The sequence below is a fragment of the Asterias rubens genome, chromosome 17 (assembly GCF_902459465.1).
Source record: "Asterias rubens chromosome 17, eAstRub1.3, whole genome shotgun sequence".
NCBI classification, from domain to species: domain Eukaryota; kingdom Metazoa; phylum Echinodermata; class Asteroidea; order Forcipulatida; family Asteriidae; genus Asterias; species Asterias rubens.
The window spans coordinates 11,749,941-11,769,638 of NC_047078.1; the positions used below are offsets into that span (position 1 = coordinate 11,749,941).

The 19,698-nt window shown below is 37.2% G+C and overlaps 1 protein-coding gene across 4 annotated transcripts in view; it reads left to right on the top strand.

Annotated features, from left to right (window-relative positions):
* Positions 1 to 2,450: 2,450 nt before the first annotated feature.
* Positions 2,451 to 19,698, top strand: part of LOC117301345 (neural cell adhesion molecule 2-like) — a 37,105-nt gene continuing 19,857 nt past the window's right edge. For 2 of the 4 annotated variants that reach the window (XM_033785258.1, XM_033785262.1), the window contains exons 1-3: positions 2,452 to 2,750; positions 4,128 to 4,175; positions 17,688 to 17,843. In XM_033785258.1, the coding sequence (XP_033641149.1) occupies positions 2,600 to 2,750; positions 4,128 to 4,175; positions 17,688 to 17,843 (355 nt within the window). In that variant the 5' untranslated portion in view covers positions 2,452 to 2,599. Of the gene's footprint in view, positions 2,751 to 4,127; positions 4,176 to 17,687; positions 17,844 to 19,316; positions 19,467 to 19,698 lie in introns of all 4 variants that reach the window. The other 2 variants (XM_033785261.1, XM_033785260.1) reach the window with 2 other exon arrangements.

A 19,698-nucleotide genomic window follows, 5' to 3' on the forward strand; every position in this document is an offset into this window, starting at 1 on the left:
TCGTTACCTCGAAACCCCATTGGAAACGAAATAATCGAGGTAGCGAAATTGTCTATGAATAACAAGTCATTCTGATTAAGTACTTTACCTTCTGACTTGTGTTTTATCTGTCCCTTTAGGAGCTCCGCACCTTCCCAGGACAGGTATACTCGCGATCCGATTTAGCCATTTTGAGCACTGGGATTACCTCATGATGCACATTTTACGACTTTCCGAATAATTACAAATATTATATAATGAAACATTAAACAGATTAAGCCCGTGCTGAGCGTGCAGACGATCGAAAGTGCAAACTGACAATCTACATCACCTTAGACCAATAACACAGATAGTGGAAAATTACGTCACTGCACTATTATCACATGAATTCATTTATGCCATGAAATCATTGGACCTTTATAAGACCATGTTGTCTGTCTTTATACTTTTAGAAATAACTTATCTCTCAAAACTTCAGAGGAAGCCGTTCCTGACAATGTTGTATACTATCAACAGCTCTCCATTGCTAGTTAGTAAGTTGTCATGCCAACAATTATTTTGAGAATTGACCACGAGTGTCCAATGCCTTTCAGGAATCTTTGGACAGTTTCTAGAACAGGCAAGAGGAGAATATTGAAAGATGACATAGCCCTCATGAGTATTGCTATTTGTCTTGCTGAATGAGACAAGCGCCACCAGCGGTCAGGTTGACACAATAATTGAATGTTACCAAGTAAGTTTTTATTCTGACAATTATTTTGAGTAATTACTATAAGTGTCCAGTGCCTTCAAGGAACCGTTTGAACTTTTTTCAGAACAGGCAATTCGTAAAAGGAACAGAGGACAGTTTTAGGAGAATGTTGAGAGATTACACAACATTACACACGGAGTTTGACTATACTTGTCTTGCTCAAGGAGACAAGCGTCACTAACGGGCAAGTTGAGTATCAAATAATGACACAATAATTGAATGTGGCCTATATGACATGGATTAGTAAATGGACATGGACAAGGATTGGTCCATAACTACAGTACCTTGGAGCAACTTTTGGAGGCTGGTTTGACCCACAAACAAATTAAAATGTCTTGATACGCGCCATTGAGCATTAAACAAAAAATGCCACCAAATAGCTGTTGCCTGGCAAAGGTGAGAAAAAACGTAACGGCGATTTTAATATTTGCATATTACGTCATGGTTCGTGTAGCTGTGCCTAAAATACAAACAAACAAATAAATACATTGTTTAAAAAAATACACAGAAATGGCCATCGATGAGTGATATAATTATATGTCTGGATTTCTTGGTCAGTAAAACACTGACCGTCATAGTCATTAATGAGTCTTAAACGTGAATTAATAAATGATTAATAAATAACAAATAGCAGAAAGTAAATAGCTGTATTTGTTTCATTGCTGCCATTTGTGGTGAAAAAATGAAGCTGTTCATAGCTTCCAAGCAAGAGAGACAAAACACGAGCAAACAAATACCTAAACAAATAAGTACACGATTAACAACAAAATAAAAACACAAACAATATTTAGATCAATAGAGGGGACTAGATACGATGCGGTACCTAAATTAAAATGTCATGATATGAGCCATTGAGTCCAAAATATTTCCCCCAAATAGCTGTTGCCTGACGAAGGTGTGAAAAACGTGACGTCACATTCAATAGTTGCATACATTTTGTAGCTATTTCTAAATACAAACAAATAAATAAATTAATGAATAAAATACACAGAAGTAGACTTTGATGAATGGTATCTCGGTCTGGATTTCCTGGTCAGTTAAGCACTGACCATCATAGTCGTTAGGTCCCTGGTTCCATCACTTGCGGCACCAAATGGTAAAGTGACAGCTAGCTCCCGATCTCCTCACTTATTGATAACTCCTGGCAGCAGTTGATGCTTTTTGTGAAGTTCGTCCACGCGTAAACCATCCCTCATGGTCACACGACTTCTCATTTTTTCTCTTTATTTTTTGATCTAGAGAGAGTCAATGAATAGTTTATAAATTAACGGTAAGTATTGAATCTTTGATGATGATGCAGTACTGCTCTCGAAAAGGCTGCATCATCTGACAGACGACTGTTCTATGCCGATTAAAACTCGAACTATAATAGCAAAACATCTGATCTGATATAAAAATTACGGTGATTGGATGACTTAACTTTTAGAAACTGTTACAATTACTCCCCCATTTGTATTCGTAGCCATTTATATTCATTCTCTTGTTCATTGTAGTTGACGTACATCACAATACATTTGTGCTAATTCCAAGTTGCACCTATGTTCAAATATTGTCAATCATGAAAGTAACATTGATAAAACAATTAATAAATTTGGGAGATTCCCAATATGAAAGTTAGAATTTCGGCAACCCTTTGATTATTGGAGCGCATGAAATAGCTATCTGGTCTGCCAACTGATTTCTGTGCGGAAATAGCTATTTCAACTCACCGTACTTGAAGCCCATTACAAACGACACCGCGTGCTATCTACCTTAGACAGCATAGTCACGCCGGATGATCTATCTAGCCAGTCCCCAAAACTCGTGTATAGGTATTTAGTGCAGACGTGATCACAAGAGACGACGCTTGCATACTTGAGTATACAACGCATGTTTCCACTAACTCCAAACACAGGGATTTGCAGACTCTGTCATCCCCTTTCAAGTTCTACTTTGGGTAGCATGACTGGGAGAGAAAAGTTCTACAAGACGATAATGCTGTCTTTAGCATTCCTGCTTATTTTGGACGTAGCTTTTTCAGGTAATAGATTATTTGTGGTATCTTGTAGTGACATTCTATAGCCTGAGTTCTCACCTCGGAAACTCGTCTTTCAGCAGGAAGCTTTTGTTTACAACGGAAGAAACATCTCTGGTTTCGGAATTATCATTTGTCAAATACTTAAATAAAGCTCACATGAAAGGTTGTGTTCTCTTGCAGTATTTTAACAATTAATTGTTACTAAAAGCACTAATCTTAATTATTGAGTGGTCGGGTTGGCGTAGTGGTATCTTGCCACGCCTTCCAACTCAAAGACCCTGGTTCGAATCACGCCGGGGTACTATGTGGATTGGGTAACCAGTCCCTGCCTGACTGCTTGAGTTTTCCATGGAATAATTCTCTGTTTTTTTTCTCTCGCACATTTAAACTGAAACTTCCTTGTTTGTCTCCAGTCCGTTTAGTTTGGTTTAGTTGTTTGTTATAAAGGCAGTAACATTAACAGTTCTTGGCTAGTACAGTAGGTGATTAAAGGCAGTGGACACTATTGGTAATTACTCAAAATAGTTATTAGCACAAACCTCACTTGGTAACGAGTAATGGGGAGAGGTTGATAGGTATAATACATTGTGAGAAACGGCTCCCTCTGAAATGACGAAGTTTTTGAGAAAGAAGTAATTTTGTGCTTTGTGTCGTACAAAAGTACCCAAAACCTTTAAATTTGTTTTTTTTCTTTAACCCATACACTGATGTGTGTTAGCACAGGCATATTACAGGAATATTACTCGACGGGTGGGATTCGAACCAACGACCCTTGCAAATATGGAAATAATGTTTGCTTGAATATAGGCTAATGTTGGCCTAAACAAAGCAAATTTTGACACAATACGGAGACCACCAACACTATGGCAAGATTGCTCAGTTGGATCAGCGTTACCCCCCCCCCCCCTTACCTTACTGAGCTTATGACTCCTTACCAGCCAAATCGCACACTCCGCTCCTGCTCAGATACAAGGATTCTCACTAAACCTATATAAAACCAGATACACTTCATCCTCCAAAGGTTTTTATGCAGCAGCACCAAACCTTTGGAACACTCTTCCTTATCAAATACGTCATGCTAATTCACTTTCCGATTTAAAAATAGCACTCAAAACACACCTTTTCCATACTTATTTCACTTCTTAAGCTATTTATTTATTTTTCATTGCTTTGATGTATTGTTAATACCTAATTGCTTGTAATTTTGTTTTCAAGCGTTGTGGTACCTTTTTGTGTAAGAACACTAAATAAATGCTTAAATTATTATAATCCGGAGCTGATTCAGGTCCCGATCTAGTCAATGTTGTCTTGTATGTTCAATCTAAAATGAAAACAATACCAATAATATAGTGATTTTTCCAATTAATTTTCGAATTTCAGAACCTGCTGTATCCCCAGCACCGTCACAAGACCCCCCCGCGAAGAAAGGTAAGACTGTCCAACCATTGTTAAATTAAATTTACAAAAAATTGTTTTGTTTTTTTCATGATTGATATTCCTTGTTATTTTAAACGCAAATAATGATTTATTTTTATTTTTATATGGGAGCTGTAAACTGATAATTAGTGATTTATAAGGGTGGTGTGGCTAAGTAGATTTTGTTACACCAAACGATTTTTTTCATTGTCGACGAATACCTATAATATAATGCAATGATGCAATGATGTATTTTTATGTGCTTTGGATTGTACAAAATTAACGTTTGATAATCATTTTCAGCGTTTTATAGCAATGCTCACATTTAGATGGATAATTTGTGCCTCGTTTCCAAGTAGTACAAGTAGTCTGTCCCATAATGTCCCTCTGTCTGACTATCCATTTTATTCGACACAAATCTACGTCCGAAACAACAGATTGACTAAACAGACCTTCGATCGAAAGGTACAACTCCTCAAGGCAAAAAGCAAAACAGTTTTTCGAGTAAATGTAACAGTATTTTGAGACAACCCATATTGTTTCGAGGAAACGACAAATGAACGTTTGCGTTTCCTTAAACATTTGTTTTACCCGTCCTTTCTCGGGCACCGTACAACTGGGTTAACTAACTCTTTAATTATTGAGCATGCCTGATACGCTTCGACAGAACACATCGTAGAAGGGAAAACATGCCTGGCTCTAGGACTCAGTCCCTCGGGTAAATGATGCAATTAATGCTTCTGCAAAAAAAATGTCAACATTTCCAACACTCTCGTGTGGAAGGAATTTTTATATTCCTTGTTAACAATAAATACGGAACAGTAAACATACATCACTGTCCCTAATGTATGTTTCAACCTTACAACATGCTGCTTAAAATTACCTTTACAAGAAATAAACACTGCACACAAAATATTGCTTGAAGTAATTCTGTTTGGTAAAAATAAGCAGGGAACTAGTCAAGAATTGTGCACTTCACAATTTTTTGTTTGGCTGGTATCCCTTTTCCAGTAAGCACATTTTTTTCTTAAAGGCAGTGGACACTATTGGTAGTTGTCAAAGACCAGTCTTCCCACTTGGTGTATCTAAACATATATATGCATACATAAACAAACCTGTGAAAATTTGAGCTCAATTGGTCATCGAAGTTGCGAGATATTAATGAAATAAAAAAACACCCTTGTCACACCAAGTTGTGTGCTTTCAGATGCTTGATTTCGAGACCTCAAATTCTAAACTTGAGGTCTCGAAATCAAATTCGTGGAAAATTACTACTTTCCCGAAAACTACGTTACTTCAGAGAGAGCCGTTTCTCACAATGTGTTATACTATCAACCTCTCCCAATTACTCTTTTCCAAGTAAGGTTTTATGCTAATAATTATTGTGAGTAATTACCAATAGTGTCCACTGCCTTTAAGATACACACTTTCTGTGATAAAGCAGCTCTGTGAAAGCAGACACAAGCAGCAGGACCTACCACAAAATGAACATGTGACATGGTATTTGGCCGGTAACCTGTTTGTTGTAAGCATACCTGTGTTATGCTAAGCTACTTTAGTACAAGTACATGTGCATTTTTTAGTGGAGCATGGTTAAGCGTATTGGGCATCTGGCTCAAGTTCTAGTGCTGTCATTGCCGTCTAGGGTCATGGCTTAAACAACTGTGTAGCCGTGCAGTGACTGGAACCGGTGAAAACTGACAAAACGCATGAGTGACAAAGCCACAAGGGCCTTGTTTAGATTGTCAGAAATGTTCTATAACTGTTTCTTGATTTTGCTATACCCTCACCGGGTAGATAACAAAAGTCAAAACCAATAATAAGTAATGAGGCCAGCATTGATTGGTTAAACTGACAATAGTTTACTTACATCATAGATGGAAATTTAATCGGTGATAAAAATAAACTTGATGTGTTTTCCCAATATACACCGATGTATGTCAGCACTGTAAACAGTCAGTAGGCCCTACTTCCAGAGATTGGGTAAGTTCCTGATATTTAACGCTAACACACATTGGGTGTATATGGGTACAACCATCGATTAATATTACTCACTAATATGATAACTTATGACTGTATCCTTATAAGTAAATCAACAACAACAAAACGCAAAATCAAGTTGGTAGAAATGACCTTGGGGTTTCGACACTCGTGCGGGTGCTTCTCTGTTACGAAGCCATGGGGCCTTGAATTAAGACTACCATAAGTTGAGTCATAAGCAACGAAAGTTGCTAGCACAACAAAAGTAGGTCATTATTATGCTTACCAGAATAAGGTTACCAGCAGAACTACAAGGTCAGATGTACAAATTGTGACTGGTATTCTGCTCATTTCTGCTAATCGGGGATGTGGTTTAAAGAGAGGCAGGGAGGGATATTTAAAGCTTAATCCAAACTGAGAAACGTTAATGCATGAAACGCTTCTCAGTTTGTGTAAGCCTATACCGAAGCCGCTCCTGATTTTCGGCGATATCTCAAAAACGCTTCCACGTTATAAACAAAAATGTGTTTGGGTTAAAATACTGTTTACATCTACACTTAGATCATAGAGCAAGGAACAGGGGGGGGGGGACACCAACTTAACAGTTCAACAAAGTTATACTTTGGCATTAACTTTTTCCGATTCCTCGATTAGCCGATTTGTTTTTGTGTTTTCACACTTATTCTTTATCAGAGCCAGTCGGATATCATTTGGGTCCAAGCCAGAGCATTACTATCGTACCGATAGGAGATTAGAATGATCAGTTACACCCAGGGGAGTGAGGTAAAGACCGGCAAGGTTAGGCAACCTTTTCTGGATTGAGGTCGATAACCATACAGTTTTGGGAGGGGCTCTTATGGCCGTGATGGGGTTCAATACGGTATCAAGATAGTCTATTTCATTTTTTAATTTTCCTTTTTTTCTTTCGAAAACTTGTTAATGGGATATACATCTTTGGCAATTAGTTCCCCCATGAGCTTTAAAATACTTATTTTGTAAAGAGCACTGACGAGAGCTGTTGTTGGTATTAAACATCGACATCAACAACCCCTTTGAAGTTATATATAAAGTATTAGAGAAAGGTGTTACCTTTTTACCTTGAAACCACGTGCTTTGTCTCTCCATTGATTTTCGTCTGTGGGCATAAATTGTCCCAGGGTGCTGCTATGGATGTTCTGTTCCATATTTTAAGGCGTTTATCTCTTTATTTCTTTGACTCTTTTGTTTCAATGCATGCTATTGTTAATCACTGTTAGCATAAAATTACTTGTAATGTTAACGATCCTTAAAACGTCGTGAAAAACGGCTCCCTCTGAAGGAACGTATTTTTCGAGAAAGCATATGCATATTTTGAGATACGCCAAGGGAGTGAGAAGACTAGTCTTTGACAATAAGCAAAGGTGTCCAGGTTTTTAAATGTGACATCATTGTCATACAATGCCCCAACAGTCTTCTTGGCGGTCTAGCTCATTCAGTTGTCACGTTCCCGCACTTTATAAGGATTAGCTACAAGGTGTACCGCTAAACCTTAACCAATCCCCATGACCATGCAGAAATATAAAGAAAACCGCCAATGTATACTAGTATTTTTACTCTGCCAGGAAATATATCCCCAAGGCAGTTTCTCAAAAACTCGACACGGTCGGGTGATTAAAAATTAGGCAAAATTATAAGCGAGTCAAATACATCAAGAGCCGCCTTTCCTCCTTTTAAAGCATTTTTAATAATGATAATTGTAAAGTATAGTGTGTTACTTGATTAGCCATTATCCTAGTTAGTATTTTAGATATTATTGCAAGTGAAAGTTGTAATGAGCAGAATTTTAACCGCAGTTTAATTAAGGACTTTTTATAAGTGCTCACAGTGTGTCACGAAAGGTCGGATGAAAGTCAAACATTACGAAAATCTCGCAACTTTTATGTCTTCTCTTGAGTCTTGAAGGGCATGTCACCTTCAGGCCGGAAGTATTTTTTTTTTCATATTCAAATGTGTCAGTGAGAAATAACCTCTGTCTCTTAAACAACGTTACTTCGGGGGGTGTAGTTTCTCACAAGGTTTCATACCATAACAAAACTCTCCTTTGCTCGTTACCAAGTTGGTTTTCAGGCTAATATTTTGAGTAATTACCAAAGGTGTTCAGTCCCTTTAAACGACCCCCTTCCCCTCGCTTTAGCGGTGCACCATTGGTCGCAACATCACAGCGCTGTCCGTTTGATGACTTTAATAGTGATTGTTATTAGGGAACATCCATAACTAGAAACAACACAAAATTGTCTGAGAGATCATTAAGACAACATTACTCCAGGTTATCAACCTTTATCGTGAATGATTTGTCGCAAAATTATCATTATCCGAACATATTTCGGCTGAATTACAAATGAGGTAAATGAATAAGTAATAAATGTATGTTTTCCAACGAACCAACAATTTGAATGGATGTTACATTTAAGTTGTCAGAAGAAACAACCCCATAACGATGTTTGAAGCAGAAAGCAAACGGAGGTTTGCTTTTGCCGTTAAATCGCCGTCGGGTCTTTGCTGTGAACATAATCCACGGTAAGTGGTTTGGACTTAACTGTCAAAATACATGAAAAATTCTAGCAACTTACAGTTTGCATAAGTATACGGTAAAACACAACATTGAAAGGTAAATCTAAAGATAGTATCTTCTTTATCCCCGATCCATTAAAAGACAATTACAGAATTGGTAACAAACAACATGTAGAAGATCACATTTACACTGTATAATGATAATAATAGTAGAAAACTAATTAAACTAATTCCCATTATTTATTTTTTTAATCGATGCCATCCCAAAATGTGTAATCGGTTTTCACTATTTTCTCGTGACCCATCAGTTGACCGATTGATCTCAAACGTGTACAGGTCTGTCAGTTTATATGTAATGGTTGATCACATAAAATGCTTACACTGCCAGCAACTGTTTCGTTAGCAACAACCAAATCTGTCATGTTCATTTAAAGGGAAGGTACACGTTTGGTAGTTACTCAAAACAAATATTAACTTAAAAACTGACTTGGGAACGAACATTTGGAAAGCTGTTGAAAGTATAAAAGATTGTGAAAAACGGCTCCCTTTGAAGTAGCCTAGATTTTATCACTAAAATAATAAAAGACTTCTAGCCAGAAGTCTTATATTTCTATCTGAAAGCACACAAATTCGTCCAACAAGGGTGTTTTTCCTCACATTTTCACAGGTTTGTTATGTTATGCATATGTTGGGACACACCAAGTCAGAAGACTGGTCTTTGACAATTACCAAACGTGTACCTTCCTTTTAACATACATGTGCATTATTGGTAATAAGTTACAGCACACTTGAAAGAATAAATATCACAGGAAAATTCGAAACATGGACAACTTGTCGTTAGAAATACTGTAGGTGTATTTTTGTAATTGTCTTTTTAAATCGTTTCTTCGAAAACCTTCTGTATTGTAATGTTGTTTTTTGGAAATCGCTTTTTTTTCTTCGTATCTAGCGCTTTGATGCCTTTTTGGCAATTTAGCGCTTTATAAATATCTTTTTATTATTTGTATTATTATTAATATGTATGAAACAATAGTTTGTTTGAAAATTAAATTAACACTCGATTGTTGTAAAATATCTGTACATCTAATTCTTTCAAATCGAAATATAAAATGATACGTTCACGTAATCCTTCACAAACATGAAACAAAGAGGTCACTCATTCTGAAACCAACAATGCAATGTCAACGTCAACCTATAGCACGGAACGCGTCTCAGTTTGACCTGTTTAGAACCCATTATGAGCTGAAAGCTAATTGTGTTTTAACGCAATCCATCAAACATGGAACAACAGTTGCAATGTGGGTTTTTACTTAGGGGGAATGAATAATTTCTTCCGACCTTCCATTTGTATTTATTATTTGCGCCTCGTACCGTAGAATAACTGGTAGTGCTATTTTCAAGGTTGGATCGGAGTCGATGTACTTTTTGAGTCATTGAAGGTCAGTTAAAGGCACTGAACACTATTGGTAATTACTCCAAATAAATGTACTAACAATAATTGTGAGCATAACAACTTACTTGGTAACCAGCAATGGAGAGCTGATGATGTATAAAACATTGTGATAAACGGCTCCCTCAAGTAACGTATATAGTTTTTGGGAAAGAGTACTATAATTTCTCACTCAAATAGCTATAACTTCAGCAGAAGCCGATTATTAGGCACCTGAAAGGGTCTGTACAGTGAACGTATATTATTGTACATGGGGGCGTCTGCTTAGTTTAGCAATATAAATAACAACTCGGTTGGTTATAGGTACAGCAGCTTGTTATAGTATAATGCATTTCTAGAAGTTCTACGGTAATTGAAAAGACATGACCTTTTATCCACACAAAATATAAAATACTAGAAGCGTTACCGCGGTAACGCTTTTTATAATCTTTGGGAATGAAATTTACAAGGTTAATTTGGTATACAACTACATTTATATAGGATAACAATAACCGTGCGGGTAAAAACCAAGGTACAGATTACCTTTTAAACAACACCAAGGTATTGTTTTGGCCGAAATGTGTGTCACTGTAAAACACCCTGGTGCACTTGAATCCTTTTTGTATTCATTGTGACAGCACAAATGGTGTATACTTTAACATTTCAGTAACTTTTGCATGTTAGTTACTGTATACTATTGTCTCATTTGGTTGTTTTTGTAATCCTAAAACTAAATTGAATACCATAATCTGTATTGAATTTCTACAACGACTGTACTTTATCAAATACGGCTCATTAACTTTCCACCTGTGAGATAGGAAAACAGGAAGAATACAGCTACGACGTGTTTATTGAGTTTGATGAAACACGTGCTCAGTCAAAGCCAATGACTCGTAAACAGCCTCTGGTCAGTTTAATTCGGTTTATCGATCGACAGTATTATGGTTGTGCCTTCTACCCGTTTAACTTACACAACCACACCCAAACAACCACACCCAAAAACCATCATCTATATAAGATGATAAATTGTAAATTGAACACAACCGAAACCGTTATAGTTTCTTGGTAGAGGAACTATGGACAGACGACCACCGCAAACCATGTGTATCTTTTACTGTCACCGGAATCGGTTTCTAATTTCCCGCTCCACATAGTACATTCCGCGTAAGTTTATTTTGGGCAGTCTCTCTCTTTCTCCACTTCCTCCCTCATATCCAAACCCCAGCCCCTAGAAACACATGTTCCTCTTTGCCCTTCCCATCTCCCTAGTTTAAGAACTTTACACATTTACATGCCTCATACGTAATTTATAGCTTTAGTTTCCAATACATGATTCTCCATGTACAAAAAAAATACAATTTTTATAAACTAAATGTGTGAAAGTTTTGACTCAATTGGTCATCGCAGTATCAATAAAATGACAGAAAAAATACCCTTGTTGCAAAAATGTGTGTTCTTTCAAAATGCCTTATAAAAATCATGCGAACATATACCTTACACAATCTATACTTTTTGGCAACCCTGTTTATTACACAGTAGCCTTCGTCAGAAGCCGCTCTGATAAGTATGATGATAATGACTATGATCAAGTCGTAATTACATAATTAGACTAGCAAGACTCGATAAATTAAACCCGGCTCCTTTGGGAGTCTACACATACGCCGAAGATTGAGGAAACTCAAGTCTCGCTTATTCGTTCTGGCGCCGGTGAGCAATTTATCTCACGCGTATATTTTTTATAGAGATGTATGGGAAGCTCTTTAATTTATCAATTAAAGATGCATTAAAATTATTGGTTTTAGGAAACATTTTACTCTGTGGTTACTCTGCCGTAACTTCCTTCGGAGTAATTGTTCTTCCAGATGGAAGGAATGTGTCATTCAATGTAATATTTAGTACTGACATGTTTTATTAATGATAAGTTAATATGAATCTTGTTTTAGGGAAATAATAATTATTTGCTCATTATCGTTAGAGCACAATCTGATAACAGAGGCAAACTTTATGTTACCAATAATAAAATATGGGCTTCGAATAAACGTTAGTTGAAAGAGGGAAAATGTTGTCCGACATTCTCTGATGCAAAAAAAACAATTGTGTCCATAGCTCAACTGCCGTACGAATGCAAAAGAAGTGGGGGCAGTCGTTAAGGCGCCAATTGCTTCAAAATATTTCAAAAGAGTCTTCCGTTTCTGGAAAACTCTTTCATTAATTTAGTATGAGGGATCTGCTCCAGAGCCTGTTGCCTTTTTTCAAAAAGATCTGTGCTATTATTTATTAGTTTTGTAATTTAAGAGTTTAAATGCAATTACACCTTTGGTTTTGGGAACCGTTTGAATATGTTAACCCTTTATAGCAGAAGATAATATACACAATAAAACAACCCTGTGGATATTTTTTTCATAAGGTAGTAGGCCTGGTGTTTTGGTATTGCTGAAAATCTGGAGCAGTTATGCTTACATATATGTAAGAATTTACAATCTGATTAATGCATTAACGCAAATACAGCAGCATGCAACAACAGCAACAGCAGCAGCAACAGCATTAAAGGCAGTGGACACTATTGGTAATTGTCAAGGACTAGCCTTCACAGTTGGTGTATCTCAACATATGCATAAAATAACAAACCTGTGAGCTCAATCGGTCACCGAACTTGCGAGATAAAAATGAAAGAAAAAAACACCCTTGTCACACGAAGTTGTGTTCGTTTAGATGGTTGATTTCGAGACCTCAAGTTCTAAATCTGAGGTCTCGAAATCAAATTCGTGGAAAATTACTTCTTTCTCGAAAACTATGGCACGTCAGAGGGAACCGTTTCTCACAATCTGTTATACCATCAACCTCTCCCCATTACTCGTCAGTAAGAAAGGTTTTATGCTAATAATTATTTTGAGTATTTACCAATAGTGTCCACTGCCTTTAACAAAGAAACGAAGTACATAACAACAGCGACAGCACACCCATCATATCTAACACCACCACAAGCACCATCAACAACAACAACATTATTAAAACAGAGAAACCAATAACAGCATGTTTGAAAATCTTCTGTGAGAAGTGTTGGTTCTGAGAAAAACTTGTGCGGTCTCGACGTTTCAATTTGTAAACTCTGCCGGTCTTCAGGTTAAAGGGTCTATGTACATTTTTGAGGACAAAATAAAACAACGTCCACAGATTTACATAAAACTTACACAGTTTTAAGATAATAACAGTAGTATTATATGAAATATTACTTGCTGCTGTAGTTTTTGAGAAATGAGTAAAACAATGTCTTGAAAAAACATCGTCTCAGTGATCATGAGACGAAAATTATAAAACGTATTTGCGTGGCATCGTTTACTACATTATCAAAACTACAACACCGGCAACTAATATTTGAAGGTACGCTTTCTACTATCATCATCTTCAAACGGTGTCAATGTAATGTAAATCTGTGGACATCACACAGATAATTATTTGTTTGTGTTTTGTACTACAAAAAGAACCAAAACCTTTAATCTACACCAAAAAGCTTCACACATCACCAATGTCTAGCATTATATATCTTAGCTGTAGTTCGTAGCGCAGTTTATTGACTGAAGAGGCATTATGAATTAAAGACACGTAGAGACTCCGATGTAGCGTTCAGACAGCATGCAACAAAACCCCCACATGTGTGAAATTACTCACCCAGGCGCGCCTTTTTACCATTCTCTTTTTTAATTACTGCTATGTAAGACTGTGGACTCGCCAAGCTAAAACAAATGACGCGGAGTGAACTTATAGAAATGTAGTCATTTATCAAATATTTGTACAAAGGATTAATTACCGCCCAATTCATCAGCGGCTCATCCAATCACCATTCAAAGTAACTTAGTGATGTGACCCCCCCCCCCCCCCACCAACTACAAAGTAATTGCCATTGTGAACAAGCATAATAATATAACGGGAACTTTTTCCGTATACTTGTTCATGAGGAACAGTTCACAATTACAAATTATATTCTTCTTCTTCTTCTATTTCGAGTGGTGTCCTCGGTCAAAGTACGTATGTTTTAATTGTACTTTAAGTATCATACTTTTTTAGTAATTAAACCACTATATATATGATTGATTGTTATTTCATTCCAAGAAGCACATCTATTCTTTGTGAAGTTCATGATTCTATTTGACCAACTCCCAAACACAAATCACATTAAAACTTCGCAAATGACTATTGTTTTATTATTACTTTAGGTATAATACTTTTCTTGTAATGAAACTAGAGTTGATTGAATGTTATTTCATTCCTTGAAACATAAATTAATTTGATCGTTATTTGTGAAGTTCGCGATTCAAATTGGTCAACTCACAATCACCAATTATATTGAAACTTCGCAAATTATTGTTTAATTATTTCTTGAAGTATTATACTTTTCTAATAATTAAACCACTATACAGATGATTGAATGTTATTTCATTCCTTGAAGCACACAAACCACCTTGGAGTTCGTGCCCTAGTCACACTGTCATGCCAATCTCACTGCCTCAGTGATGCAGAGGGACCCCATCCCCCTGGGAACGAGTCTCTGGGTTAATTTATTACCAATAAATTTTAAATGAAGAGAAGTGTCAGCCACTCACCTCGATCCCCAACCCATCGTGGATGGAAAGGCAGCGCTATCATTAGATCATAATACGAGATGAAGAGTTGCGCGCGCAACGAGTTTACATTAATTAGTGGAAGACAATGAAGCGAAACATAATATCTTTTTACTGAACAACAAAAGGAGTCAGAATCCAAATTAAATGAGGTTTACGTTTGGTTGTATGGGATGTTGTGAAATTACTCTTTTTATTTTTAGTATTAAAAAAAGGTTCACGATGCTGGCTTAAATAAGATATCTTACAGATATCATGATATCTTTATTATTTGCATATTTTCATATGTTCACATTATTTGCCGTTTGATGCTATTTTTTTCGTTAAATTAACATGAACATTCACAATTTGAGCCCCAAATGCAATATTTGCGTAAAAAATTGCCATATGGTGGAAGTCGTGAATATTTACGCAAATATTAACATTAAGCCAAAAGTATTAAACATATTGATTTTTTTTATAAATACGAAAGAAATAGTTCCATTTATCACGCAAGATTAACTTTGGTAACTATGTTGTTTCTACCTGTAATGTAGTGACTGTTATCAAGAAAGTAACGCCATCAATTCTTTGTAATCTTTTATATAACATCCAAGTTTATTTTCGCGTTTTTCTTTTGTTCTCTAGTTTATTGTTCTCATTTTGTAATGGTTTCTTTTACCAAACTATCTCTCAATTTGTGAAGATTTGACTCGATCTCAACTATTGGGTCCCCAGTCTATATCCCTGAAAAGTGCGTGAGCCACTTGACAATGAGCACACCCTTCCCCGTTCTCCCGTTCTGCCGTTCTGCTGTTCTGCCGTTCCCCCGCTCCCCGCTCAATGGTGTTAGGAGTGCCGACCGCACAATGAGAGCTACGTTGGAGGACCGGGCCGAGGCCCAGCGAGATATATGGTCGTTATTGCCTGCACCTGTCGGTGGAAAAAATATAAATAATACCCCTCAAAAAATAAAAAATAAATGCTTTAAACAAAAAACTTAGAATGTGTGCACATATACATTGAAAGCTCTAGAATATAATATATGTTAAATTTGCATCGGGGATAAAGAACATTAATGTTTTGTTGTTACCCCCATACACAGTTGTGTCCTGTGTGGAAAACATCACAAGCATATTATTACTGTGATGGGGCCTGGACCCACTACCTTTGCAATTCTAGAGCAGTATCTTCCCGACAAGACCAGAGAGATTGCCCGGTAGCTACAGGCACTTCGAATCATTTATACATTGCTAGCACACATCAGTGCAATAGTAAAACAAACATTTATATTCTTTGGAGTGTTTGAGTAGGATATAAAAAGAATTCGAAACATTTTTTTTCTTCTTCAGGCTAGATTCGTTACAGGGGCTGATTGGCGGGTCCCGACGACATTATGGCCGGGATTGTAGGTCAATGGTTATAAATGAAATCGGTAGCGAACTTGATCATGCCCAGAATCATTTTGCCTAATACCTTCACTCCAACATAAGCCGATGTCACGACGCCGGGCTCCCAATCCTACACACTAAAACAAATACATCAGGATGGTTGTGGCAATTTGCCACAAAGTCGGAGAAATATATTTTGCTACAGGGCCAACGCAGATAGATTCACTCTTTTCGAAACAAAAACTAACTACATTGTACAAAAACAGGCCTGACTGTTTGTCAAAGCTCACATAGGAGATACAAACACCAAGTTGGCAACAGCCAATCTCTCTCATACAAACATTAGTTTAACGTCTATAAAGATTGAGAATTGCACAAACTGAGAAATTGTGGCTCAGTCACTAGACGAAATTGACCGGGAAAAATTGCGACAAATATATTGTGTTATTACATGAAACAAACTAGGAGAGAAACCATTGTTGTTTTTTTGTTTTTTTCTTTCTTACTTTAGAAGTATTGCGGGCCGTAATAAAGTCTGATATTGAAGTCGGCGTGACTCATGCGCAACCGCATGTAACGTCGGTAATATTGTGAAACCAAATACACCAATATACTTTTGGTACGACAATTCAGAAAAAAGTCTAGATCCCATGCCTGCACTGTTGGATCCTGCTATGACTGTTAAGTAAATTCTAGAATTCGATGAATAAAACAAACAACAAACTAAGGGTTATTATGTAAAATGGTTATAATATCTAATTATGTTTGTTAATATTTCAAATATGAGTAATTTATACTTTGATCTTTGATAACCCCGCACTCCCAGTAGAGCCACAAAAAATACAAAGGAATTTAATGAACGGTAGAAGGTAATGGGTTTTAAATTATCTTTCTAATTAGCGTAGCTTCAGTGAAACCGGGTAATGACAGAGTGGGGTTCCCATGGGAGTGTACCACCGGGTTTCAATTTAAACGTGCGTTGTACCTTTTGTGGTGAAAAGAGGTTGGTCTTTGTTTTCGTCTGTTGACATTGACTCTGATGAAAACATATTTCAATTCTGTAACTACTTGTCAAGAGATAATTTTATAAACTAAATGTTTCTTTAAAATGTTTTATTTTATTTTATTTTATATCTATTTTTATTAGTTTTTGTATCACATTAGTTTAATTTGATTGGAGTGTCATGCAAATTAAAAAGACTGGACTCAAGCTCTGGCGTTTCTGATCAGCAGAGTGTGGGTTCACGTCCCAGTCAAGATACTTTACCATAATGATTCGTCTTTCGTATGCGACGTAAAGCCGTTGGTCCCGTTTGGTTAATGTACGTTAAACAAACCAGTGCACTTATCGTAAAGAGAGGGTGTTCGCCGGTGTTCCTGGTTTAATGGCTGCATATTACGCCATAGCACCTTGTAAAACAGTACATGGTGCTATAATAGGTCTCTTAATTCAAAATAAGGAAAATACTGAATTTGGAAGTGCACTGAGCGTCACTGAGTGACGGGTTTGGGCGTAAATTATGAGAAGCCAATATTATTATTATTATTATTTATTGCCAAATTTTGCCCTATATAGCTTATCAGCACCCAAGGCAAGACATGTTGGTTCTTGGTTCCACAGCAATCATAGAAACTGAGCAGACAGCTAAATGTTACAAACAATACCAAGGTAGCCCTACTCTAGCTAAGGACGTCAAACGGTGCCTGGAGGCTTCTACCACGACCAAGGGAGGTAGGATTACCCACTGGAAAAGGAATGGCAAGAACTAAAAGCACGTCTAGCTACCAAACAACAACAAAGAATGACTGTTATTACTAACATATTTAACCGACTAACAGTGTTTCATTGTTTTTCCAGCTGGCCGATGTAATGCATTTTTTTATCTGATGATTGTATTAACAATTTAACACCGATTTTGCCATTTTGTTCGGATGTGTCTATATTGTTATCGTGATAATAAGCTAACAATCAGCATGACAAAACACAATCGGTGCAAAAGAAATACCCAAGATGCCTGCAATGTGCATACTTATTTTAAGGGGGTTCGTCGGCGCTGCGTTTTAAAGACATGTTCATCTCTAGTGGATGATCTCATGCCTTACATATATACTGTACATTGTGTCAGCCCCAGGAGTGGGTGGCACTGTGTCCCTGGTGACATTTGATTTGGGTTAAGAGTAGCCTGAACATCTGACGTCACACTTTGAGGCCCGTGATTAACGCCAGAGAGTGGCCTCTAGCTAGGTCAATCCCCGTCCATCTTCACCTTTCACCTAGATCCATATGCAGACGACCGCAAAAGTGCCGCGGCCAAACGTCACCTCGGACCTGTAGTAATCAGTCAAAACTACTTTAGAAGGATGTCTAATATTAATAAAACTCACCACTTAATATCTGCACACCGGGTCGGAGAAAAGTCGAGGTCCTGAAGACTGGAGTGCTACAATACAGGTTAAAACGCCGACCGTAGCACGGTACGATGAACACCAATTCCAATCCACAGAATACAAAAATAGTGTTCACAAAGTTCACAATGACTAAACAGTTTCACGGAGAAACGAAGACGAATTGACTCATACAACTGACGAACAAAACTGCTGTACATACGCTGACAATTGCTGAGTAGAACGAACGCGAAAAATGGAGAAATAGTAAACCATGTGCAACTCAGTGCTAGCAAAAACTACATGTGGTCTCAGCTGTACATGATGTACATGTAACTCTTTGCACAGTGAGGTCAAAGTTCAGTACATGTAGCTGTATGGCTTGCCAAATGCAACAACAATAAAAACACTATGTGTATTGACGATTTAGGTCACTACAGACCAATCAAAACACAGATATATAAAAAGCTTACGTCACAGCACGTTTATCGAATGAAATCACTGGTTCTGAATGGCAAGTTCATTGAGAGATAGCCCTCACATTGAATTGGCTGTCCGGCCTTGTGACATTTTGGCATTTCTCATAAACAAACTGTAAATCCCCGAACTTACGTGAATTAACTGACTCAATGTTGTTCTGATTGAACTGAAATGTATTTTCTCATTGTATGAACACACTGCACTAAGGGGGGTTTAAGTTATCCCATTCGTGCACTAAACACGGGCCCTAAGATTGACTTTTCAAACCTTTGAAGATGAAAATTGATTTGCTATATTATTTATGCTGTTTGCCCCGTGCGGATTACCCCGACCCTTATAGCACCAGTTCTGCCAAGGAATATGATCCTGGTGGGGTCGACGACTGTTCCAGAAACTCGCAACTCCCGGAAATGCATGAAATTTGCATTGGGGGATACCGTCCGGTTTTGGAGATGCATGGTTAGAGTGCGGTCCACTACCACGGCAGTAGGTATGGTGATCTATCCTCTTCCCCATCCGGAATGGGTTCGGCAGAAATCCATCCTGTTTTTAGTTCCCTGTTCTATTGCATACTAATACCCATAACCATCCATAACTAACAACTTCAACTAACTCATTAACTAACCAGTTTCATTTACCATTTAAAAGCTGCATGTTTGATGACTAACCATAAACTAACGCTTTGTTTTGCATTCCTTATACATATTATGTAAGTTCCAACC